Source organism: Oncorhynchus mykiss, chromosome 19, assembly GCF_013265735.2.
Source record: "Oncorhynchus mykiss isolate Arlee chromosome 19, USDA_OmykA_1.1, whole genome shotgun sequence".
Taxonomy (NCBI): domain Eukaryota; kingdom Metazoa; phylum Chordata; class Actinopteri; order Salmoniformes; family Salmonidae; genus Oncorhynchus; species Oncorhynchus mykiss.
In genome coordinates, this window is record NC_048583.1 from 57,111,961 (window position 1) to 57,137,543 (window position 25,583).

A 25,583-nucleotide genomic window follows, 5' to 3' on the forward strand; every position below is an offset into this window, starting at 1 on the left:
GCATCTCCTTACCAGAACCACAGCCCTGTCCTGACCAGAACCACAGCACTCTCCTGTCCAGAACCACATCACTCTCCTGTCCAGAACCACATATATATACATTTTTATATTCCATTTCATGGAAGTTTCTTTATCCATGAAATGAAGTGGGTGGAGAACAAACCCCTCTTCACATTGTTACAGATAGAATTGAACCATTATTTTGAAATGATCAGTAAAAGTGGAAATACAAAAAAGCAATATGTATCATAAAATGTTTTGACAAACTGAAAATGTATCTTGACATGTAGTACCCGTCTGTTAGTTCTTCTCACTGGTGGATTTGGTGGTATCCTGTATAGCTTCCTGCATTTACTCCCAGCAAGCACAAAACCCTTCATAGAGTTGGTCCATACTGACTGTCTCTGTCATTTTGAGGGAAAACACCTGCTCCAGATCAGTGAAGGAGAGGTTTTGTTGCATGTTTATCCATATTTCGTTGATATGCCAAACCGAGAGAACAACAACAGAAATTACTTTGCAGGAATTGGCGTGTTTACTGTGATTTGATGAATATACGGGACAAGGGAGGTCCCGTATGGGACAAACCAATTTAGCCCAATATAAGAGCCATCCCGGCTAATACGGGACAGTTGCCAACCCTATTTGACGTTTTCAAATTAAACTCTCATTTAACGTGTGAAATAGTGTTATTTGACGCGTGTATTTTTTTGACCCGCAAAGACTCAAACTGGGTTCCATTCTGTAAAGCCTCGTTCACTTCAAATCCATTTGTTTTGCACATCCAATTCAAAACATATTTTTTCCTGCAGTCTGAACAGTCAAATAGCACATGGAATAGGATATTTTAAGCTGCCTTCCTGGTGGTTTGAAGTCAGATACAAATAGGATTACTGGCCATGTGACTTGTTGAATGGTCAAATCTGAAGTGTACTTTTGTATATTATCTACCTCACTTGCTTTGGCAATGTTAACATGTGTTTCCCATGTCAATAAAGCCCCTTGAATTGAGACAAAAAGTGAGTAAAAAACACACAAAAAATGTTCAGAACTACAAATGAACTTTCTTCTGTCGATTTTGGGTTGTATAATGTCACAATTCCAACCCTCCTCCTTGATCCGGGCTTGGGACCGGCAAAAGTGACCCGAAAGAGACACTGGCGGAGTTAGTTTTTTTTATTGGATTATTTACTTTATATTTTTAGTTTAGTTTTATACATTTACATCCCGCACTGAATGTAAACCAGGGCGGAAATCAGTTCCGGCGGCTTCGCGCATGCGCGATTCATTTTCAGTCTGGACGTGGAGGGGTGAACATCTAATCTGACTGCTGCGAGAGGACTGGGCCGCATGTGAGTGCTTTGGGACGGTGTGGGGCCCACGGCAGCACCCGCTGCTCGTTGAGAAGAGTAAGAACGATACGTGCTTTCACGTCAGTCTCCAATAACACCAGAAAAAGTCGCTAGATTTGTCGCTAGTCGCTTTTTTGAAAAAGTCTCGCTAGAGGGGTCTGAATACTCGCTAAATATAGCGACAAAGTCGCTAAGTTGGCAACACTGCCCACATTAGCTAAACATGAATATACTATAACCACATTTCATATGCGTGTATTACTAGCACAGATGTAAACATAATCAGATAAGAGAGATCGGTTCCCAATTTAGCCTTAACATTAAGGTCTAACGTTAACTTACACAGCGACAACTGCCTTGTTCAGGGGCAGAACGACAGATGTTTACCTTGTCAGCCCGGGGATTTGATGTCGTTTACCGGCCCAACGCTGTAACCCACAAGGCTACTTGCCTCTCCTGAAACCACCTACTTTGGCCGAGAACCAATCAACAGTAAGTATAGTTCAGGCCTGATTCTGAAGAGGTGGTTTGAAGTCGCAGTGATATATATTAAGCAGCATTATTCAGGGACTGCGCTGTGAAACTTTATCTCTCATTTTCAAAAGGAATATGAATATTCTGGGGTTTCTTCTCATTTTATGGCTATGCATCACCATAGGTAACCTATTCATTATATTGTGTGGAGACATCTCTTTTGATATTGGAATTAAACTGTAGAATGTTAACTTTGTGCACATAAAATGGGTAATTGGAAAAGTTTTTTTTATAGGCAGCAAATGATTTACTGATTTAATATGTACATTAATGACAGTCAGTGAAATGCTAAATGTGATCTTGGTCCTCTCTCATTAGGAATCAGGGCAGAACCTTCAGTGGACCAGCATGGGTTGAAGGGGGGTTCAATATGTCTGGTTGTTCCAGAACCTCCTGAGATGATCAAAGGACTTCAATGGAGGAAGGACAGTGATGTAATATTTGGAGACAAAGAGATCTCTCCTAAATACAAGGATAAGGTGGACTATAACAATGATAACCATTCTCTGTGTATTAAGAATCTAATGGAAACTGACAGTGGAATTTACATGGTAAACTACAGGAAACATTGGAAACAATCAACTACTACATATAGACTGTTAGTGGAGGGTGAGTTTTCTAAGGCTTCAGTTCTGGTCATTTGCTGTACATTTAATGTGTCTGATCAGGTTCAATAATGAATGTGGGACTAATAATTATCTGTCTCTTCTTTGGTTCTAAAAACTGTCTCTTATAGATCATGTTCCCAAACCAGTCATGGATGTCACATCTCTCAACACAAGTGTGGGACTCTGTGATGTCACAGTGAACTGTTCAGTTAAAGATGGCTGGATGTTGTCTGTCTGTGACAGCGGTCAGTGTACACTGTCACAACAGTCTCCGTCACTAACCGGTGGTAACATGACCATCTCCGTATTGACTGGAAGGATCCAATGCACCAGCAGCAACCACGTCAGCACACAGACCATCTCTCAACCCATGGAGGACTGTAAGTACCATTTAGCCTCCACCTTCACTGTGTACCTCTATCACTTTTTAATAACCTACTAATAATATCATATGAATTCAAGTTAGGTCAAAGTTTTGACATCATTATTGTGATTCTTCTCTAGTTAAGATTGGAATAATTCTGCCTGAAACTATCATTGTATGAACACTGTTCTTAATCTGTGTGTGTGTGTGTGTGTGTGTGTGTGTGTGTGTGTGTGTGTGTGAACTCAGGTAGTGGTAATGTGAAAGCCTCAGTGTTACCAGTTGGCACCATTGTGGGCTGTGTTACTGGTATATTACTCCTAGTTGCTGTGTTACTTGGTGTTGGATACATCAAACATACCAGAAGACAGAAAATCCCTAAAGAACAAAGTCCACTAGAAGAGGTACCTGCTCTGTCATTCATTCATTCATCTATGCATTATACTAGACAATAGTTTTAAATGACAACCATTTAAATGTTGTAATGTTTCATATCCAAACAGGTCATTGTTCCAAGAGTTTACAACTCAGTGAAGACCTCACCAGGGAGAGAAGAACCACAGCATCTCCTTACCAGAACCACAGCCCTGTCCTGACCAGAACCACAGCACTCTCCTGTCCAGAACCACATCACTCTCCTGTCCAGAACCACATATATATACATTTTTATATTCCATTTCATGGAAGTTTCTTTATCCATGAAATGAAGTGGGTGGAGAACAAACCCCTCTTCACATTGTTACAGATAGAATTGAACCATTATTTTGAAATGATCAGTAAAAGTGGAAATACAAAAAAGCAATATGTATCATAAAATGTTTTGACAAACTGAAAATGTATCTTGACATGTAGTACCCGTCTGTTAGTTCTTCTCACTGGTGGATTTGGTGGTATCCTGTATAGCTTCCTGCATTTACTCCCAGCAAGCACAAAACCCTTCATAGAGTTGGTCCATACTGACTGTCTCTGTCATTTTGAGGGAAAACACCTGCTCCAGATCAGTGAAGGAGAGGTTTTGTTGCATGTTTATCCATATTTCGTTGATATGCCAAACCGAGAGAACAACAACAGAAATTACTTTGCAGGAATTGGCGTGTTTACTGTGATTTGATGAATATACGGGACAAGGGAGGTCCCGTATGGGACAAACCAATTTAGCCCAATATAAGAGCCATCCCGGCTAATACGGGACAGTTGCCAACCCTATTTGACGTTTTCAAATTAAACTCTCATTTAACGTGTGAAATAGTGTTATTTGACGCGTGTATTTTTTTGACCCGCAAAGACTCAAACTGGGTTCCATTCTGTAAAGCCTCGTTCACTTCAAATCCATTTGTTTTGCACATCCAATTCAAAACATATTTTTTCCTGCAGTCTGAACAGTCAAATAGCACATGGAATAGGATATTTTAAGCTGCCTTCCTGGTGGTTTGAAGTCAGATACAAATAGGATTACTGGCCATGTGACTTGTTGAATGGTCAAATCTGAAGTGTACTTTTGTATATTATCTACCTCACTTGCTTTGGCAATGTTAACATGTGTTTCCCATGTCAATAAAGCCCCTTGAATTGAGACAAAAAGTGAGTAAAAAACACACAAAAAATGTTCAGAACTACAAATGAACTTTCTTCTGTCGATTTTGGGTTGTATAATGTCACAATTCCAACCCTCCTCCTTGATCCGGGCTTGGGACCGGCAAAAGTGACCCGAAAGAGACACTGGCGGAGTTAGTTTTTTTTATTGGATTATTTACTTTATATTTTTAGTTTAGTTTTATACATTTACATCCCGCACTGAATGTAAACCAGGGCGGAAATCAGTTCCGGCGGCTTCGCGCATGCGCGATTCATTTTCAGTCTGGACGCGGAGGGGTGAACATCTCCTCTGACTGCTGCGAGAGGACTGGGCCGCATGTGAGTGCTTTGGGACGGTGTGGGGCCCACGGCAGCACCCGCTGCTCGTTGAGAAGAGTAAGAACGATACGTGCTTTCACGTCAGTCTCCAATAACACCAGAAAAAGTCGCTAGATTTGTCGCTAGTCGCTTTTTTGAAAAAGTCTCGCTAGAGGGGTCTGAATACTCGCTAAATATAGCGACAAAGTCGCTAAGTTGGCAACACTGCCCACATTAGCTAAACATGAATATACTATAACCACATTTCATATGCGTGTATTACTAGCACAGATGTAAACATAATCAGATAAGAGAGATCGGTTCCCAATTTAGCCTTAACATTAAGGTCTAACGTTAACTTACACAGCGACAACTGCCTTGTTCAGGGGCAGAACGACAGATGTTTACCTTGTCAGCCCGGGGATTTGATGTCGTTTACCGGCCCAACGCTGTAACCCACAAGGCTACTTGCCTCTCCTGAAACCACCTACTTTGGCCGAGAACCAATCAACAGTAAGTATAGTTCAGGCCTGATTCTGAAGAGGTGGTTTGAAGTCGCAGTGATATATATTAAGCAGCATTATTCAGGGACTGCGCTGTGAAACTTTATCTCTCATTTTCAAAAGGAATATGAATATTCTGGGGTTTCTTCTCATTTTATGGCTATGCATCACCATAGGTAACCTATTCATTATATTGTGTGGAGACATCTCTTTTGATATTGGAATTAAACTGTAGAATGTTAACTTTGTGCACATAAAATGGGTAATTGGAAAAGTTTTTTTTATAGGCAGCAAATGATTTACTGATTTAATATGTACATTAATGACAGTCAGTGAAATGCTAAATGTGATCTTGGTCCTCTCTCATTAGGAATCAGGGCAGAACCTTCAGTGGACCAGCATGGGTTGAAGGGGGGTTCAATATGTCTGGTTGTTCCAGAACCTCCTGAGATGATCAAAGGACTTCAATGGAGGAAGGACAGTGATGTAATATTTGGAGACAAAGAGATCTCTCCTAAATACAAGGATAAGGTGGACTATAACAATGATAACCATTCTCTGTGTATTAAGAATCTAATGGAAACTGACAGTGGAATTTACATGGTAAACTACAGGAAACATTGGAAACAATCAACTACTACATATAGACTGTTAGTGGAGGGTGAGTTTTCTAAGGCTTCAGTTCTGGTCATTTGCTGTACATTTAATGTGTCTGATCAGGTTCAATAATGAATGTGGGACTAATAATTATCTGTCTCTTCTTTGGTTCTAAAAACTGTCTCTTATAGATCATGTTCCCAAACCAGTCATGGATGTCACATCTCTCAACACAAGTGTGGGACTCTGTGATGTCACAGTGAACTGTTCAGTTAAAGATGGCTGGATGTTGTCTGTCTGTGACAGCGGTCAGTGTACACTGTCACAACAGTCTCCGTCACTAACCGGTGGTAACATGACCATCTCCGTATTGACTGGAAGGATCCAATGCACCAGCAGCAACCACGTCAGCACACAGACCATCTCTCAACCCATGGAGGACTGTAAGTACCATTTAGCCTCCACCTTCACTGTGTACCTCTATCACTTTTTAATAACATATGAATTCAAGTTAGGTCAAAGTTTTGACATCATTATTGTGATTCTTCTCTAGTTAAGATTGGAATAATTCTGCCTGAAACTATCATTGTATGAACACTGTTCTTAATCTGTGTGTGTGTGTGTGTGTGTGTGTGTGTGAACTCAGGTAGTGGTAATGTGAAAGCCTCAGTGTTACCAGTTGGCACCATTGTGGGCTGTGTTACTGGTATATTACTCCTAGTTGCTGTGTTACTTGGTGTTGGATACATCAAACATACCAGAAGACAGAAAATCCCTAAAGAACAAAGTCCACTAGAAGAGGTACCTGCTCTGTCATTCATTCATTCATCTATGCATTATACTAGACAATAGTTTTAAATGACAACCATTTAAATGTTGTAATGTTTCATATCCAAACAGGTCATTGTTCCAAGAGTTTACAACTCAGTGAAGACCTCACCAGGGAGAGAAGAACCACAGCATCTCCTTACCAGAACCACAGCCCTGTCCTGACCAGAACCACATCACTCTCCTGTCCAGAACCACATCACTCTCCTGTCCAGAACCACATATATATACATTTTTATATTCCATTTCATGGAAGTTTCTTTATCCATGAAATGAAGTGGGTGGAGAACAAACCCCTCTTCACATTGTTACAGATAGAATTGAACCATTATTTTGAAATGATCAGTAAAAGTGGAAATACAAAAAAGCAATATGTATCATAAAATGTTTTGACAAACTGAAAATGTATCTTGACATGTAGTACCCGTCTGTTAGTTCTTCTCACTGGTGGATTTGGTGGTATCCTGTATAGCTTCCTGCATTTACTCCCAGCAAGCACAAAACCCTTCATAGAGTTGGTCCATACTGACTGTCTCTGTCATTTTGAGGGAAAACACCTGCTCCAGATCAGTGAAGGAGAGGTTTTGTTGCATGTTTATCCATATTTCGTTGATATGCCAAACCGAGAGAACAACAACAGAAATTACTTTGCAGGAATTGGCGTGTTTACTGTGATTTGATGAATATACGGGACAAGGGAGGTCCCGTATGGGACAAACCAATTTAGCCCAATATAAGAGCCATCCCGGCTAATACGGGACAGTTGCCAACCCTATTTGACGTTTTCAAATTAAACTCTCATTTAACGTGTGAAATAGTGTTATTTGACGCGTGTATTTTTTTGACCCGCAAAGACTCAAACTGGGTTCCATTCTGTAAAGCCTCGTTCACATCAAATCCATTTGTTTTGCACATCCAATTCAAAACGTATTTTTTCCTGCAGTCTGAACAGTCAAATAGCACATGGAATAGGATATTTTAAGCTGCCTTCCTGGTGGTTTGAAGTCAGACACAAATAGGATTACTGGCCATGTGACTTGTTGAATGGTCAAATCTGAAGTGTACTTTTGTATATTATCTACCTCACTTGCTTTGGCAATGTTAACATGTGTTTCCCATGTCAATAAAGCCCCTTGAATTGAGACAAAAAGTGAGTAAAAAACACACAAAAAATGTTCAGAACTACAAATGAACTTTCTTCTGTCGATTTTGGGTTGTATAATGTCACAATTCCAACCCTCCTCCTTGATCCGGGCTTGGGACCGGCAAAAGTGACCCGAAAGAGACACTGGCGGAGTTAGTTTTTTTTATTGGATTATTTACTTTATATTTTTAGTTTAGTTTTATACATTTACATCCCGCACTGAATGTAAACCAGGGCGGAAATCAGTTCCGGCGGCTTCGCGCATGCGCGATTCATTTTCAGTCTGGACGCGGAGGGGTGAACATCTCCTCTGACTGCTGCGAGAGGACTGGGCCGCATGTGAGTGCTTTGGGACGGTGTGGGGCCCACGGCAGCACCCGCTGCTCGTTGAGAAGAGTAAGAACGATACGTGCTTTCACGTCAGTCTCCAATAACACCAGAAAAAGTCGGTAGATTTGTCGCTAGTCGCTTTTTTGAAAAAGTCTCGCTAGAGGGGTCTGAATACTCGCTAAATATAGCGACAAAGTCGCTAAGTTGGCAACACTGCCCACATTAGCTAAACATGAATATACTATAACCACATTTCATATGCGTGTATTACTAGCACAGATGTAAACATAATCAGATAAGAGAGATCGGTTCCCAATTTAGCCTTAACATTAAGGTCTAACGTTAACTTACACAGCGACAACTGCCTTGTTCAGGGGCAGAACGACAGATGTTTACCTTGTCAGCCCGGGGATTTGATGTCGTTTACCGGCCCAACGCTGTAACCCACAAGGCTACTTGCCTCTCCTGAAACCACCTACTTTGGCCGAGAACCAATCAACAGTAAGTATAGTTCAGGCCTGATTCTGAAGAGGTGGTTTGAAGTCGCAGTGATATATATTAAGCAGCATTATTCAGGGACTGCGCTGTGAAACTTTATCTCTCATTTTCAAAAGGAATATGAATATTCTGGGGTTTCTTCTCATTTTATGGCTATGCATCACCATAGGTAACCTATTCATTATATTGTGTGGAGACATCTCTTTTGATATTGGAATTAAACTGTAGAATGTTAACTTTGTGCACATAAAATGGGTAATTGGAAAAGTTTTTTTTATAGGCAGCAAATGATTTACTGATTTAATATGTACATTAATGACAGTCAGTGAAATGCTAAATGTGATCTTGGTCCTCTCTCATTAGGAATCAGGGCAGAACCTTCAGTGGACCAGCATGGGTTGAAGGGGGGTTCAATATGTCTGGTTGTTCCAGAACCTCCTGAGATGATCAAAGGACTTCAATGGAGGAAGGACAGTGATGTAATATTTGGAGACAAAGAGATCTCTCCTAAATACAAGGATAAGGTGGACTATAACAATGATAACCATTCTCTGTGTATTAAGAATCTAATGGAAACTGACAGTGGAATTTACATGGTAAACTACAGGAAACATTGGAAACAATCAACTACTACATATAGACTGTTAGTGGAGGGTGAGTTTTCTAAGGCTTCAGTTCTGGTCATTTGCTGTACATTTAATGTGTCTGATCAGGTTCAATAATGAATGTGGGACTAATAATTATCTGTCTCTTCTTTGGTTCTAAAAACTGTCTCTTATAGATCATGTTCCCAAACCAGTCATGGATGTCACATCTCTCAACACAAGTGTGGGACTCTGTGATGTCACAGTGAACTGTTCAGTTAAAGATGGCTGGATGTTGTCTGTCTGTGACAGCGGTCAGTGTACACTGTCACAACAGTCTCCGTCACTAACCGGTGGTAACATGACCATCTCCGTATTGACTGGAAGGATCCAATGCACCAGCAGCAACCACGTCAGCACACAGACCATCTCTCAACCCATGGAGGACTGTAAGTACCATTTAGCCTCCACCTTCACTGTGTACCTCTATCACTTTTTAATAACCTACTAATAATATCATATGAATTCAAGTTAGGTCAAAGTTTTGACATCATTATTGTGATTCTTCTCTAGTTAAGATTGGAATAATTCTGCCTGAAACTATCATTGTATGAACACTGTTCTTAATCTGTGTGTGTGTGTGTGTGTGTGTGTGTGTGTGTGTGTGTGTGTGTGTGAACTCAGGTAGTGGTAATGTGAAAGCCTCAGTGTTACCAGTTGGCACCATTGTGGGCTGTGTTACTGGTATATTACTCCTAGTTGCTGTGTTACTTGGTGTTGGATACATCAAACATACCAGAAGACAGAAAATCCCTAAAGAACAAAGTCCACTAGAAGAGGTACCTGCTCTGTCATTCATTCATTCATCTATGCATTATACTAGACAATAGTTTTAAATGACAACCATTTAAATGTTGTAATGTTTCATATCCAAACAGGTCATTGTTCCAAGAGTTTACAACTCAGTGAAGACCTCACCAGGGAGAGAAGAACCACAGCATCTCCTTACCAGAACCACAGCCCTGTCCTGACCAGAACCACAGCACTCTCCTGTCCAGAACCACATCACTCTCCTGTCCAGAACCACATATATATACATTTTTATATTCCATTTCATGGAAGTTTCTTTATCCATGAAATGAAGTGGGTGGAGAACAAACCCCTCTTCACATTGTTACAGATAGAATTGAACCATTATTTTGAAATGATCAGTAAAAGTGGAAATACAAAAAAGCAATATGTATCATAAAATGTTTTGACAAACTGAAAATGTATCTTGACATGTAGTACCCGTCTGTTAGTTCTTCTCACTGGTGGATTTGGTGGTATCCTGTATAGCTTCCTGCATTTACTCCCAGCAAGCACAAAACCCTTCATAGAGTTGGTCCATACTGACTGTCTCTGTCATTTTGAGGGAAAACACCTGCTCCAGATCAGTGAAGGAGAGGTTTTGTTGCATGTTTATCCATATTTCGTTGATATGCCAAACCGAGAGAACAACAGCAGAAATTACTTTGCAGGAATTGGCGTGTTTACTGTGATTTGATGAATATACGGGACAAGGGAGGTCCCGTATGGGACAAACCAATTTAGCCCAATATAAGAGCCATCCCGGCTAATACGGGACAGTTGCCAACCCTATTTGACGTTTTCAAATTAAACTCTCATTTAACGTGTGAAATAGTGTTATTTGACGCGTGTATTTTTTTGACCCGCAAAGACTCAAACTGGGTTCCATTCTGTAAAGCCTCGTTCACATCAAATCCATTTGTTTTGCACATCCAATTCAAAACGTATTTTTTCCTGCAGTCTGAACAGTCAAATAGCACATGGAATAGGATATTTTAAGCTGCCTTCCTGGTGGTTTGAAGTCAGATACAAATAGGATTACTGGCCATGTGACTTGTTGAATGGTCAAATCTGAAGTGTACTTTTGTATATTATCTACCTCACTTGCTTTGGCAATGTTAACATGTGTTTCCCATGTCAATAAAGCCCCTTGAATTGAGACAAAAAGTGAGTAAAAAACACACAAAAAATGTTCAGAACTACAAATGAACTTTCTTCTGTCGATTTTGGGTTGTATAATGTCACAATTCCAACCCTCCTCCTTGATCCGGGCTTGGGACCGGCAAAAGTGACCCGAAAGAGACACTGGCGGAGTTAGTTTTTTTTATTGGATTATTTACTTTATATTTTTAGTTTAGTTTTATACATTTACATCCCGCACTGAATGTAAACCAGGGCGGAAATCAGTTCCGGCGGCTTCGCGCATGCGCGATTCATTTTCAGTCTGGACGCGGAGGGGTGAACATCTCCTCTGACTGCTGCGAGAGGACTGGGCCGCATGTGAGTGCTTTGGGACGGTGTGGGGCCCACGGCAGCACCCGCTGCTCGTTGAGAAGAGTAAGAACGATACGTGCTTTCACGTCAGTCTCCAATAACACCAGAAAAAGTCGGTAGATTTGTCGCTAGTCGCTTTTTTGAAAAAGTCTCGCTAGAGGGGTCTGAATACTCGCTAAATATAGCGACAAAGTCGCTAAGTTGGCAACACTGCCCACATTAGCTAAACATGAATATACTATAACCACATTTCATATGCGTGTATTACTAGCACAGATGTAAACATAATCAGATAAGAGAGATCGGTTCCCAATTTAGCCTTAACATTAAGGTCTAACGTTAACTTACACAGCGACAACTGCCTTGTTCAGGGGCAGAACGACAGATGTTTACCTTGTCAGCCCGGGGATTTGATGTCGTTTACCGGCCCAACGCTGTAACCCACAAGGCTACTTGCCTCTCCTGAAACCACCTACTTTGGCCGAGAACCAATCAACAGTAAGTATAGTTCAGGCCTGATTCTGAAGAGGTGGTTTGAAGTCGCAGTGATATATATTAAGCAGCATTATTCAGGGACTGCGCTGTGAAACTTTATCTCTCATTTTCAAAAGGAATATGAATATTCTGGGGTTTCTTCTCATTTTATGGCTATGCATCACCATAGGTAACCTATTCATTATATTGTGTGGAGACATCTCTTTTGATATTGGAATTAAACTGTAGAATGTTAACTTTGTGCACATAAAATGGGTAATTGGAAAAGTTTTTTTTATAGGCAGCAAATGATTTACTGATTTAATATGTACATTAATGACAGTCAGTGAAATGCTAAATGTGATCTTGGTCCTCTCTCATTAGGAATCAGGGCAGAACCTTCAGTGGACCAGCATGGGTTGAAGGGGGGTTCAATATGTCTGGTTGTTCCAGAACCTCCTGAGATGATCAAAGGACTTCAATGGAGGAAGGACAGTGATGTAATATTTGGAGACAAAGAGATCTCTCCTAAATACAAGGATAAGGTGGACTATAACAATGATAACCATTCTCTGTGTATTAAGAATCTAATGGAAACTGACAGTGGAATTTACATGGTAAACTACAGGAAACATTGGAAACAATCAACTACTACATATAGACTGTTAGTGGAGGGTGAGTTTTCTAAGGCTTCAGTTCTGGTCATTTGCTGTACATTTAATGTGTCTGATCAGGTTCAATAATGAATGTGGGACTAATAATTATCTGTCTCTTCTTTGGTTCTAAAAACTGTCTCTTATAGATCATGTTCCCAAACCAGTCATGGATGTCACATCTCTCAACACAAGTGTGGGACTCTGTGATGTCACAGTGAACTGTTCAGTTAAAGATGGCTGGATGTTGTCTGTCTGTGACAGCGGTCAGTGTACACTGTCACAACAGTCTCCGTCACTAACCGGTGGTAACATGACCATCTCCGTATTGACTGGAAGGATCCAATGCACCAGCAGCAACCACGTCAGCACACAGACCATCTCTCAACCCATGGAGGACTGTAAGTACCATTTAGCCTCCACCTTCACTGTGTACCTCTATCACTTTTTAATAACCTACTAATAATATCATATGAATTCAAGTTAGGTCAAAGTTTTGACATCATTATTGTGATTCTTCTCTAGTTAAGATTGGAATAATTCTGCCTGAAACTATCATTGTATGAACACTGTTCTTAATCTGTGTGTGTGTGTGTGTGTGTGTGTGTGTGTGTGTGTGTGTGTGTGTGTGTGTGTGTGTGTGTGTGAACTCAGGTAGTGGTAATGTGAAAGCCTCAGTGTTACCAGTTGGCACCATTGTGGGCTGTGTTACTGGTATATTACTCCTAGTTGCTGTGTTACTTGGTGTTGGATACATCAAACATACCAGAAGACAGAAAATCCCTAAAGAACAAAGTCCACTAGAAGAGGTACCTGCTCTGTCATTCATTCATTCATCTATGCATTATACTAGACAATAGTTTTAAATGACAACCATTTAAATGTTGTAATGTTTCATATCCAAACAGGTCATTGTTCCAAGAGTTTACAACTCAGTGAAGACCTCACCAGGGAGAGAAGAACCACAGCATCTCCTTACCAGAACCACAGCCCTGTCCTGACCAGAACCACAGCACTCTCCTGTCCAGAACCACATCACTCTCCTGTCCAGAACCACATATATATACATTTTTATATTCCATTTCATGGAAGTTTCTTTATCCATGAAATGAAGTGGGTGGAGAACAAACCCCTCTTCACATTGTTACAGATAGAATTGAACCATTATTTTGAAATGATCAGTAAAAGTGGAAATACAAAAAAGCAATATGTATCATAAAATGTTTTGACAAACTGAAAATGTATCTTGACATGTAGTACCCGTCTGTTAGTTCTTCTCACTGGTGGATTTGGTGGTATCCTGTATAGCTTCCTGCATTTACTCCCAGCAAGCACAAAACCCTTCATAGAGTTGGTCCATACTGACTGTCTCTGTCATTTTGAGGGAAAACACCTGCTCCAGATCAGTGAAGGAGAGGTTTTGTTGCATGTTTATCCATATTTCGTTGATATGCCAAACCGAGAGAACAACAACAGAAATTACTTTGCAGGAATTGGCGTGTTTACTGTGATTTGATGAATATACGGGACAAGGGAGGTCCCGTATGGGACAAACCAATTTAGCCCAATATAAGAGCCATCCCGGCTAATACGGGACAGTTGCCAACCCTATTTGACGTTTTCAAATTAAACTCTCATTTAACGTGTGAAATAGTGTTATTTGACGCGTGTATTTTTTTGACCCGCAAAGACTCAAACTGGGTTCCATTCTGTAAAGCCTCGTTCACTTCAAATCCATTTGTTTTGCACATCCAATTCAAAACATATTTTTTCCTGCAGTCTGAACAGTCAAATAGCACATGGAATAGGATATTTTAAGCTGCCTTCCTGGTGGTTTGAAGTCAGATACAAATAGGATTACTGGCCATGTGACTTGTTGAATGGTCAAATCTGAAGTGTACTTTTGTATATTATCTACCTCACTTGCTTTGGCAATGTTAACATGTGTTTCCCATGTCAATAAAGCCCCTTGAATTGAGACAAAAAGTGAGTAAAAAACACACAAAAAATGTTCAGAACTACAAATGAACTTTCTTCTGTCGATTTTGGGTTGTATAATGTCACAATTCCAACCCTCCTCCTTGATCCGGGCTTGGGACCGGCAAAAGTGACCCGAAAGAGACACTGGCGGAGTTAGTTTTTTTTATTGGATTATTTACTTTATATTTTTAGTTTAGTTTTATACATTTACATCCCGCACTGAATGTAAACCAGGGCGGAAATCAGTTCCGGCGGCTTCGCGCATGCGCGATTCATTTTCAGTCTGGACGCGGAGGGGTGAACATCTCCTCTGACTGCTGCGAGAGGACTGGGCCGCATGTGAGTGCTTTGGGACGGTGTGGGGCCCACGGCAGCACCCGCTGCTCGTTGAGAAGAGTAAGAACGATACGTGCTTTCACGTCAGTCTCCAATAACACCAGAAAAAGTCGCTAGATTTGTCGCTAGTCGCTTTTTTGAAAAAGTCTCGCTAGAGGGGTCTGAATACTCGCTAAATATAGCGACAAAGTCGCTAAGTTGGCAACACTGCCCACATTAGCTAAACATGAATATACTATAACCACATTTCATATGCGTGTATTACTAGCACAGATGTAAACATAATCAGATAAGAGAGATCGGTTCCCAATTTAGCCTTAACATTAAGGTCTAACGTTAACTTACACAGCGACAACTGCCTTGTTCAGGGGCAGAACGACAGATGTTTACCTTGTCAGCCCGGGGATTTGATGTCGTTTACCGGCCCAACGCTGTAACCCACAAGGCTACTTGCCTCTCCTGAAACCACCTACTTTGGCCGAGAACCAATCAACAGTAAGTATAGTTCAGGCCTGATTCTGAAGAGGTGGTTTGAAGTCGCAGTGATATATATTAAGCAGCATTATTCAGGGACTGCGCTGTGAAACTTTATCTCTCATTTTCAAAAGGAATATGAATATTCTGGGGTTTCTTCTCATTTTATGGCTATGCATCACCATAGGTAACCTATTCATTATATTGTGTGGAGACATCTCTTTTGATATTGGAATTAAACTGTAGAATGTTAACTTTGTGCACATAAAATGGGTAATTGGAAAAGTTTTTTTTATAGGCAGCAAATGATTTACTGATTTAATATGTACATTAATGACAGTCAGTGAAATGCTAAATGTGATCTTGGTCCTCTCTCATTAGGAATCAGGGCAGAACCTTCAGTGGACCAGCATGGGTTGAAGGGGGGTTCAATATGTCTGGTTGTTCCAGAACCTCCTGAGATGATCAAAGGACTTCAATGGAGGAAGGACAGTGATGTAATATTTGGAGACAAAGAGATCTCTCCTAAATACAAGGATAAGGTGGACTATAACAATGATAACCATTCTCTGTGTATTAAGAATCTAATGGAAACTGACAGTGGAATTTACATGGTAAACTACAGGAAACATTGGAAACAATCAACTACTACATATAGACTGTTAGTGGAGGGTGAGTTTTCTAAGGCTTCAGTTCTGGTCATTTGCTGTACATTTAATGTGTCTGATCAGGTTCAATAATGAATGTGGGACTAATAATTATCTGTCTCTTCTTTGGTTCTAAAAACTGTCTCTTATAGATCATGTTCCCAAACCAGTCATGGATGTCACATCTCTCAACACAAGTGTGGGACTCTGTGATGTCACAGTGAACTGTTCAGTTAAAGATGGCTGGATGTTGTCTGTCTGTGACAGCGGTCAGTGTACACTGTCACAACAGTCTCTGTCACTAACCGGTGGTAACATGACCATCTCCGTATTGACTGGAAGGATCCAATGCACCAGCAGCAACCACGTCAGCACACAGACCATCTCTCAACCCATGGAGGACTGTAAGTACCATTTAGCCTCCACCTTCACTGTGTACCTCTATCACTTTTTAATAACCTACTAATAATATCATATGAATTCAAGTTAGGTCAAAGTTTTGACATCATTATTGTGATTCTTCTCTAGTTAAGATTGGAATAATTCTGCCTGAAACTATCATTGTATGAACACTGTTCTTAATCTGTGTGTGTGTGTGTGTGTGTGTGTGTGTGTGTGTGTGTGTGTGTGTGTGTGTGTGTGTGTGTGTGTGTGTGTGTGTGTGTGTGTGTGTGTGTGTGTGTGAACTCAGGTAGTGGTAATGTGAAAGCCTCAGTGTTACCAGTTGGCACCATTGTGGGCTGTGTTACTGGTATATTACTCCTAGTTGCTGTGTTACTTGGTGTTGGATACATCAAACATACCAGAAGACAGAAAATCCCTAAAGAACAAAGTCCACTAGAAGAGGTACCTGCTCTGTCATTCATTCATTCATCTATGCATTATACTAGACAATAGTTTTAAATGACAACCATTTAAATGTTGTAATGTTTCATATCCAAACAGGTCATTGTTCCAAGAGTTTACAACTCAGTGAAGACCTCACCAGGGAGAGAAGAACCACAGCATCTCCTTACCAGAACCACAGCCCTGTCCTGACCAGAACCACATCACTCTCCTGTCCAGAACCACATCACTCTCCTGTCCAGAACCACATATATATACATTTTTATATTCCATTTCATGGAAGTTTCTTTATCCATGAAATGAAGTGGGTGGAGAACAAACCCCTCTTCACATTGTTACAGATAGAATTGAACCATTATTTTGAAATGATCAGTAAAAGTGGAAATACAAAAAAGCAATATGTATCATAAAATGTTTTGACAAACTGAAAATGTATCTTGACATGTAGTACCCGTCTGTTAGTTCTTCTCACTGGTGGATTTGGTGGTATCCTGTATAGCTTCCTGCATTTACTCCCAGCAAGCACAAAACCCTTCATAGAGTTGGTCCATACTGACTGTCTCTGTCATTTTGAGGGAAAACACCTGCTCCAGATCAGTGAAGGAGAGGTTTTGTTGCATGTTTATCCATATTTCGTTGATATGCCAAACCGAGAGAACAACAACAGAAATTACTTTGCAGGAATTGGCGTGTTTACTGTGATTTGATGAATATACGGGACAAGGGAGGTCCCGTATGGGACAAACCAATTTAGCCCAATATAAGAGCCATCCCGGCTAATACGGGACAGTTGCCAACCCTATTTGACGTTTTCAAATTAAACTCTCATTTAACGTGTGAAATAGTGTTATTTGACGCGTGTATTTTTTTGACCCGCAAAGACTCAAACTGGGTTCCATTCTGTAAAGCCTCGTTCACTTCAAATCCATTTGTTTTGCACATCCAATTCAAAACATATTTTTTCCTGCAGTCTGAACAGTCAAATAGCACATGGAATAGGATATTTTAAGCTGCCTTCCTGGTGGTTTGAAGTCAGATACAAATAGGATTACTGGCCATGTGACTTGTTGAATGGTCAAATCTGAAGTGTACTTTTGTATATTATCTACCTCACTTGCTTTGGCAATGTTAACATGTGTTTCCCATGTCAATAAAGCCCCTTGAATTGAGACAAAAAGTGAGTAAAAAACACACAAAAAATGTTCAGAACTACAAATGAACTTTCTTCTGTCGATTTTGGGTTGTATAATGTCACAATTCCAACCCTCCTCCTTGATCCGGGCTTGGGACCGGCAAAAGTGACCCGAAAGAGACACTGGCGGAGTTAGTTTTTTTTATTGGATTATTTACTTTATATTTTTAGTTTAGTTTTATACATTTACATCCCGCACTGAATGTAAACCAGGGCGGAAATCAGTTCCGGCGGCTTCGCGCATGCGCGATTCATTTTCAGTCTGGACGCGGAGGGGTGAACATCTCCTCTGACTGCTGCGAGAGGACTGGGCCGCATGTGAGTGCTTTGGGACGGTGTGGGGCCCACGGCAGCACCCGCTGCTCGTTGAGAAGAGTAAGAACGATACGTGCTTTCACGTCAGTCTCCAATAACACCAGAAAAAGTCGCTAGATTTGTCGCTAGTCGCTTTTTTGAAAAAGTCTCGCTAGAGGGGTCTGAATACTCGCTAAATATAGCGACAAAGTCGCTAAGTTGGCAACACTGCCGACATTAGCTAAACATGAATATACTATAACCACATTTCATATGCGTGTATTACTAGCACAGATGTAAACATAATCAGATAAGAGAGATCGGTTCCCAATTTAGCCTTAACATTAAGGTCTAACGTTAACTTACACAGCGACAACTGCCTTGTTCAGGGGCAGAACGACAGATGTTTACCTTGTCAGCCCGGGGATTTGATGTCGTTTACCGGCCCAACGCTGTAACCCACAAGGCTACTTGCCTCTCCTGAAACCACCTACTTTGGCCGAGAACCAATCAACAGTAAGTATAGTTCAGGCCTGATTCTGAAGAGGTGGTTTGAAGTCGCAGTGATATATATTAAGCAGCATTATTCAGGGACTGCGCTGTGAAACTTTATCTCTCATTTTCAAAAGGAATATGAATATTCTGGGGTTTCTTCTCATTTTATGGCTATGCATCACCATAGGTAACCTATTCATTATATTGTGTGGAGACATCTCTTTTGATATTGGAATTAAACTGTAGAATGTTAACTTTGTGCACATAAAATGGGTAATTGGAAAAGTTTTTTTTATAGGCAGCAAATGATTTACTGATTTAATATGTACATTAATGACAGTCAGTGAAATGCTAAATGTGATCTTGGTCCTCTCTCATTAGGAATCAGGGCAGAACCTTCAGTGGACCAGCATGGGTTGAAGGGGGGTTCAATATGTCTGGTTGTTCCAGAACCTCCTGAGATGATCAAAGGACTTCAATGGAGGAAGGACAGTGATGTAATATTTGGAGACAAAGAGATCTCTCCTAAATACAAGGATAAGGTGGACTATAACAATGATAACCATTCTCTGTGTATTAAGAATCTAATGGAAACTGACAGTGGAATTTACATGGTAAACTACAGGAAACATTGGAAACAATCAACTACTACATATAGACTGTTAGTGGAGGGTGAGTTTTCTAAGGCTTCAGTTCTGGTCATTTGCTGTACATTTAATGTGTCTGATCAGGTTCAATAATGAATGTGGGACTAATAATTATCTGTCTCTTCTTTGGTTCTAAAAACTGTCTCTTATAGATCATGTTCCCAAACCAGTCATGGATGTCACATCTCTCAACACAAGTGTGGGACTCTGTGATGTCACAGTGAACTGTTCAGTTAAAGATGGCTGGATGTTGTCTGTCTGTGACAGCGGTCAGTGTACACTGTCACAACAGTCTCTGTCACTAACCGGTGGTAACATGACCATCTCCGTATTGACTGGAAGGATCCAATGCACCAGCAGCAACCACGTCAGCACACAGACCATCTCTCAACCCATGGAGGACTGTAAGTACCATTTAGCCTCCACCTTCACTGTGTACCTCTATCACTTTTTAATAACATATGAATTCAAGTTAGGTCAAAGTTTTGACATCATTATTGTGATTCTTCTCTAGTTAAGATTGGAATAATTCTGCCTGAAACTATCATTGTATGAACACTGTTCTTAATCTGTGTGTGTGTGTGTGTGTGTGTGTGTGTGTGTGTGTGTGTGTGTGTGTGTGTGTGTGTGTGTGTGTGTGTGTGTGTGTGTGTGTGTGTGTGTGTGTGTGTGTGTGTGTGTGTGTGTGTGTGAACTCAGGTAGTGGTAATGTGAAAGCCTCAGTGTTACCAGTTGGCACCATTGTGGGCTGTGTTACTGGTATATTACTCCTAGTTGCTGTGTTACTTGGTGTTGGATACATCAAACATACCAGAAGACAGAAAATCCCTAAAGAACAAAGTCCACTAGAAGAGGTACCTGCTCTATCATTCATTCATTCATCTATGCATTATACTAGACAATAGTTTTAAATGACAACCATTTAAATGTTGTAATGTTTCATATCCAAACAGGTCATTGTTCCAAGAGTTTACAACTCAGTGAAGACCTCACCAGGGAGAGAAGAACCACAGCATCTCCTTACCAGAACCACAGCCCTGTCCTGACCAGAACCACATCACTCTCCTGTCCAGAACCACATCACTCTCCTGTCCAGAACCACATATATATACATTTTTATATTCCATTTCATGGAAGTTTCTTTATCCATGAAATGAAGTGGGTGGAGAACAAACCCCTCTTCACATTGTTACAGATAGAATTGAACCATTATTTTGAAATGATCAGTAAAAGTGGAAATACAAAAAAGCAATATGTATCATAAAATGTTTTGACAAACTGAAAATGTATCTTGACATGTAGTACCCGTCTGTTAGTTCTTCTCACTGGTGGATTTGGTGGTATCCTGTATAGCTTCCTGCATTTACTCCCAGCAAGCACAAAACCCTTCATAGAGTTGGTCCATACTGACTGTCTCTGTCATTTTGAGGGAAAACACCTGCTCCAGATCAGTGAAGGAGAGGTTTTGTTGCATGTTTATCCATATTTCGTTGATATGCCAAACCGAGAGAACAACAACAGAAATTACTTTGCAGGAATTGGCGTGTTTACTGTGATTTGATGAATATACGGGACAAGGGAGGTCCCGTATGGGACAAACCAATTTAGCCCAATATAAGAGCCATCCCGGCTAATACGGGACAGTTGGCAACCCTATTTGACGTTTTCAAATTAAACTCTCATTTAACGTGTGAAATAGTGTTATTTGACGCGTGTATTTTTTTGACCCGCAAAGACTCAAACTGGGTTCCATTCTGTAAAGCCTCGTTCACTTCAAATCCATTTGTTTTGCACATCCAATTCAAAACGTATTTTTTCCTGCAGTCTGAACAGTCAAATAGCACATGGAATAGGATATTTTAAGCTGCCTTCCTGGTGGTTTGAAGTCAGATACAAATAGGATTACTGGCCATGTGACTTGTTGAATGGTCAAATCTGAAGTGTACTTTTGTATATTATCTACCTCACTTGCTTTGGCAATGTTAACATGTGTTTCCCATGTCAATAAAGCCCCTTGAATTGAGACAAAAAGTGAGTAAAAAACACACAAAAAATGTTCAGAACTACAAATGAACTTTCTTCTGTCGATTTTGGGTTGTATAATGTCACAATTCCAACCCTCCTCCTTGATCCGGGCTTGGGACCGGCAAAAGTGACCCGAAAGAGACACTGGCGGAGTTAGTTTTTTTTATTGGATTATTTACTTTATATTTTTAGTTTAGTTTTATACATTTACATCCCGCACTGAATGTAAACCAGGGCGGAAATCAGTTCCGGCGGCTTCGCGCATGCGCGATTCATTTTCAGTCTGGACGCGGAGGGGTGAACATCTAATCTGACTGCTGCGAGAGGACTGGGCCGCATGTGAGTGCTTTGGGACGGTGTGGGGCCCACGGCAGCACCCGCTGCTCGTTGAGAAGAGTAAGAACGATACGTGCTTTCACGTCAGTCTCCAATAACACCAGAAAAAGTCGCTAGATTTGTCGCTAGTCGCTTTTTTGAAAAAGTCTCGCTAGAGGGGTCTGAATACTCGCTAAATATAGCGACAAAGTCGCTAAGTTGGCAACACTGCCCACATTAGCTAAACATGAATATACTATAACCACATTTCATATGCGTGTATTACTAGCACAGATGTAAACATAATCAGATAAGAGAGATCGGTTCCCAATTTAGCCTTAACATTAAGGTCTAACGTTAACTTACACAGCGACAACTGCCTTGTTCAGGGGCAGAACGACAGATGTTTACCTTGTCAGCCCGGGGATTTGATGTCGTTTACCGGCCCAACGCTGTAACCCACAAGGCTACTTGCCTCTCCTGAAACCACCTACTTTGGCCGAGAACCAATCAACAGTAAGTATAGTTCAGGCCTGATTCTGAAGAGGTGGTTTGAAGTCGCAGTGATATATATTAAGCAGCATTATTCAGGGACTGCGCTGTGAAACTTTATCTCTCATTTTCAAAAGGAATATGAATATTCTGGGGTTTCTTCTCATTTTATGGCTATGCATCACCATAGGTAACCTATTCATTATATTGTGTGGAGACATCTCTTTTGATATTGGAATTAAACTGTAGAATGTTAACTTTGTGCACATAAAATGGGTAATTGGAAAAGTTTTTTTTATAGGCAGCAAATGATTTACTGATTTAATATGTACATTAATGACAGTCAGTGAAATGCTAAATGTGATCTTGGTCCTCTCTCATTAGGAATCAGGGCAGAACCTTCAGTGGACCAGCATGGGTTGAAGGGGGGTTCAATATGTCTGGTTGTTCCAGAACCTCCTGAGATGATCAAAGGACTTCAATGGAGGAAGGACAGTGATGTAATATTTGGAGACAAAGAGATCTCTCCTAAATACAAGGATAAGGTGGACTATAACAATGATAACCATTCTCTGTGTATTAAGAATCTAATGGAAACTGACAGTGGAATTTACATGGTAAACTACAGGAAACATTGGAAACAATCAACTACTACATATAGACTGTTAGTGGAGGGTGAGTTTTCTAAGGCTTCAGTTCTGGTCATTTGCTGTACATTTAATGTGTCTGATCAGGTTCAATAATGAATGTGGGACTAATAATTATCTGTCTCTTCTTTGGTTCTAAAAACTGTCTCTTATAGATCATGTTCCCAAACCAGTCATGGATGTCACATCTCTCAACACAAGTGTGGGACTCTGTGATGTCACAGTGAACTGTTCAGTTAAAGATGGCTGGATGTTGTCTGTCTGTGACAGCGGTCAGTGTACACTGTCACAACAGTCTCCGTCACTAACCGGTGGTAACATGACCATCTCCGTATTGACTGGAAGGATCCAATGCACCAGCAGCAACCACGTCAGCACACAGACCATCTCTCAACCCATGGAGGACTGTAAGTACCATTTAGCCTCCACCTTCACTGTGTACCTCTATCACTTTTTAATAACCTACTAATAATATCATATGAATTCAAGTTAGGTCAAAGTTTTGACATCATTATTGTGATTCTTCTCTAGTTAAGATTGGAATAATTCTGCCTGAAACTATCATTGTATGAACACTGTTCTTAATCTGTGTGTGTGTGTGTGTGTGTGTGTGTGTGTGTGTGTGTGTGAACTCAGGTAGTGGTAATGTGAAAGCCTCAGTGTTACCAGTTGGCACCATTGTGGGCTGTGTTACTGGTATATTACTCCTAGTTGCTGTGTTACTTGGTGTTGGATACATCAAACATACCAGAAGACAGAAAATCCCTAAAGAACAAAGTCCACTAGAAGAGGTACCTGCTCTGTCATTCTTTCATTCATCTATGCATTATACTAGACAATAGTTTTAAATAACAACCATTTAAATGTTGTAATGTTTCATATCCAAACAGGTCATTGTTCCAAGAGTTTACAACTCAGTGAAGACCTCACCAGGGAGAGAAGAACCACAGCATCTCCCTACCAGAACCACAGCCCTGTCCTGACCAGAACCACAGCACTCTCCTGGTCAGAACCACAGCACTCTCCTGGCCAGAACCACAGCACTCTCCTGGTCAGAACCACAGCACTCTCCTGGTCAGAACCACAGTACTCTCCTGACCAGAACCACAGCCCTCTCCTGTCCAGAACCACAGCCCTCTCCTGTCCAGAACCACAGCCCTCTCCTGACCAGAACCACAGCCCTCTCCTGTCCAGAACCACAGCCCTGTCCTGACCAGAACCACAGCCCTCTCCTGTCCAGAACCACATATATATACATTTTTATATTCCATTTCATGGAAGTTTCTTTATCCATGAAATGAAGTGGGTGGAGAACAAACCCCTCTTCACATTGTTACAGATAGAATTGAACCATTATTTTGAAATGATCAGTAAAAGTGGAAATACAAAAAAGCAATATGTATCATAAAATGTTTTGACAAACTGAAAATGTATCTTGACATGTAGTACCCGTCTGTTAGTTCTTCTCACTGGTGGATTTGGTGGTATCCTGTATAGCTTCCTGCATTTACTCCCAGCAAGCACAAAACCCTTCATAGAGTTGGTCCATACTGACTGTCTCTGTCATTTTGAGGGAAAACACCTGCTCCAGATCAGTGAAGGAGAGGTTTTGTTGCATGTTTATCCATATTTCGTTGATATGCCAAACCGAGAGAACAACAACAGAAATTACTTTGCAGGAATTGGCGTGTTTACTGTGATTTGATGAATATACGGGACAAGGGAGGTCCCGTATGGGACAAACCAATTTAGCCCAATATAAGAGCCATCCCGGCTAATACGGGACAGTTGGCAACCCTATTTGACGTTTTCAAATTAAACTCTCATTTAACGTGTGAAATAGTGTTATTTGACGCGTGTATTTTTTTGACCCGCAAAGACTCAAACTGGGTTCCATTCTGTAAAGCCTCGTTCACTTCAAATCCATTTGTTTTGCACATCCAATTCAAAACATATTTTTTCCTGCAGTCTGAACAGTCAAATAGCACATGGAATAGGATATTTTAAGCTGCCTTCCTGGTGGTTTGAAGTCAGATACAAATAGGATTACTGGCCATGTGACTTGTTGAATGGTCAAATCTGAAGTGTACTTTTGTATATTATCTACCTCACTTGCTTTGGCAATGTTAACATGTGTTTCCCATGTCAATAAAGCCCCTTGAATTGAGACAAAAAGTGAGTAAAAAACACACAAAAAATGTTCAGAACTACAAATGAACTTTCTTCTGTCGATTTTGGGTTGTATAATGTCACAATTCCAACCCTCCTCCTTGATCCGGGCTTGGGACCGGCAAAAGTGACCCGAAAGAGACACTGGCGGAGTTAGTTTTTTTTATTGGATTATTTACTTTATATTTTTAGTTTAGTTTTATACATTTACATCCCGCACTGAATGTAAACCAGGGCGGAAATCAGTTCCGGCGGCTTCGCGCATGCGCGATTCATTTTCAGTCAAATCAAATCAATCAAATCAAATCAAATTGTATTT

The 25,583-nt window shown here is 40.7% G+C and overlaps 1 protein-coding gene across 19 annotated transcripts; it reads left to right on the forward strand.

The window, feature by feature from the left end:
• The first annotated feature begins 1,304 nt into the window (after nucleotides 1-1,304).
• Nucleotides 1,305-24,935, forward strand: LOC110498166. Of its 19 annotated transcripts, none has more exons than XR_005037791.1 (21): nucleotides 1,305-1,409; nucleotides 1,699-1,844; nucleotides 2,205-2,495; nucleotides 2,623-2,874; nucleotides 3,108-3,262; nucleotides 3,362-5,264; nucleotides 5,625-5,915; nucleotides 6,043-6,294; nucleotides 6,498-6,652; nucleotides 6,752-8,219; nucleotides 8,528-8,654; nucleotides 9,015-9,305; nucleotides 9,433-9,684; nucleotides 9,920-10,074; nucleotides 10,174-11,641; nucleotides 11,950-12,076; nucleotides 12,437-12,727; nucleotides 12,855-13,106; nucleotides 13,360-13,514; nucleotides 13,614-15,516; nucleotides 15,877-15,898. XR_005037791.1 is itself a non-coding variant. In XM_036955136.1 (13 exons), the coding sequence occupies exons 2-5, from the start codon at nucleotides 15,957-15,959 to the stop codon at nucleotides 17,178-17,180; spliced, it is 711 nt and encodes a 236-aa protein (XP_036811031.1). In that variant the 5' UTR covers nucleotides 14,742-15,516; nucleotides 15,877-15,956; the 3' UTR covers nucleotides 17,181-18,990; nucleotides 19,351-19,641; nucleotides 19,769-20,020; nucleotides 20,316-20,470; nucleotides 20,570-22,472; nucleotides 22,833-23,123; nucleotides 23,251-23,502; nucleotides 23,732-23,886; nucleotides 23,986-24,935. The 19 variants fall into 19 exon arrangements, 1 of the variants encoding a protein (XP_036811031.1); XR_005037790.1 differs by having other exon boundaries at nucleotides 1,718-1,844; XR_005037794.1 differs by having other exon boundaries at nucleotides 1,309-1,352; nucleotides 1,718-1,844.
• The last annotated feature ends 648 nt before the right edge of the window (nucleotides 24,936-25,583 follow it).

Coding starts and splice junctions, on each gene's coding strand:
- LOC110498166 (XM_036955136.1), top strand. CDS start 15,957: ATGATCAAAGGACTTCAATGGAGGAAGGACAGTGATGTAATATTTGGA. Junction 16,168..16,294: donor ATATAGACTGTTAGTGGAGG/GTGAGTTTTCTA, acceptor TGTCTCTTATAG/ATCATGTTCCCAAACCAGTC. Junction 16,989..17,087: donor AACAAAGTCCACTAGAAGAG/GTACCTGCTCTG, acceptor ATATCCAAACAG/GTCATTGTTCCAAGAGTTTA.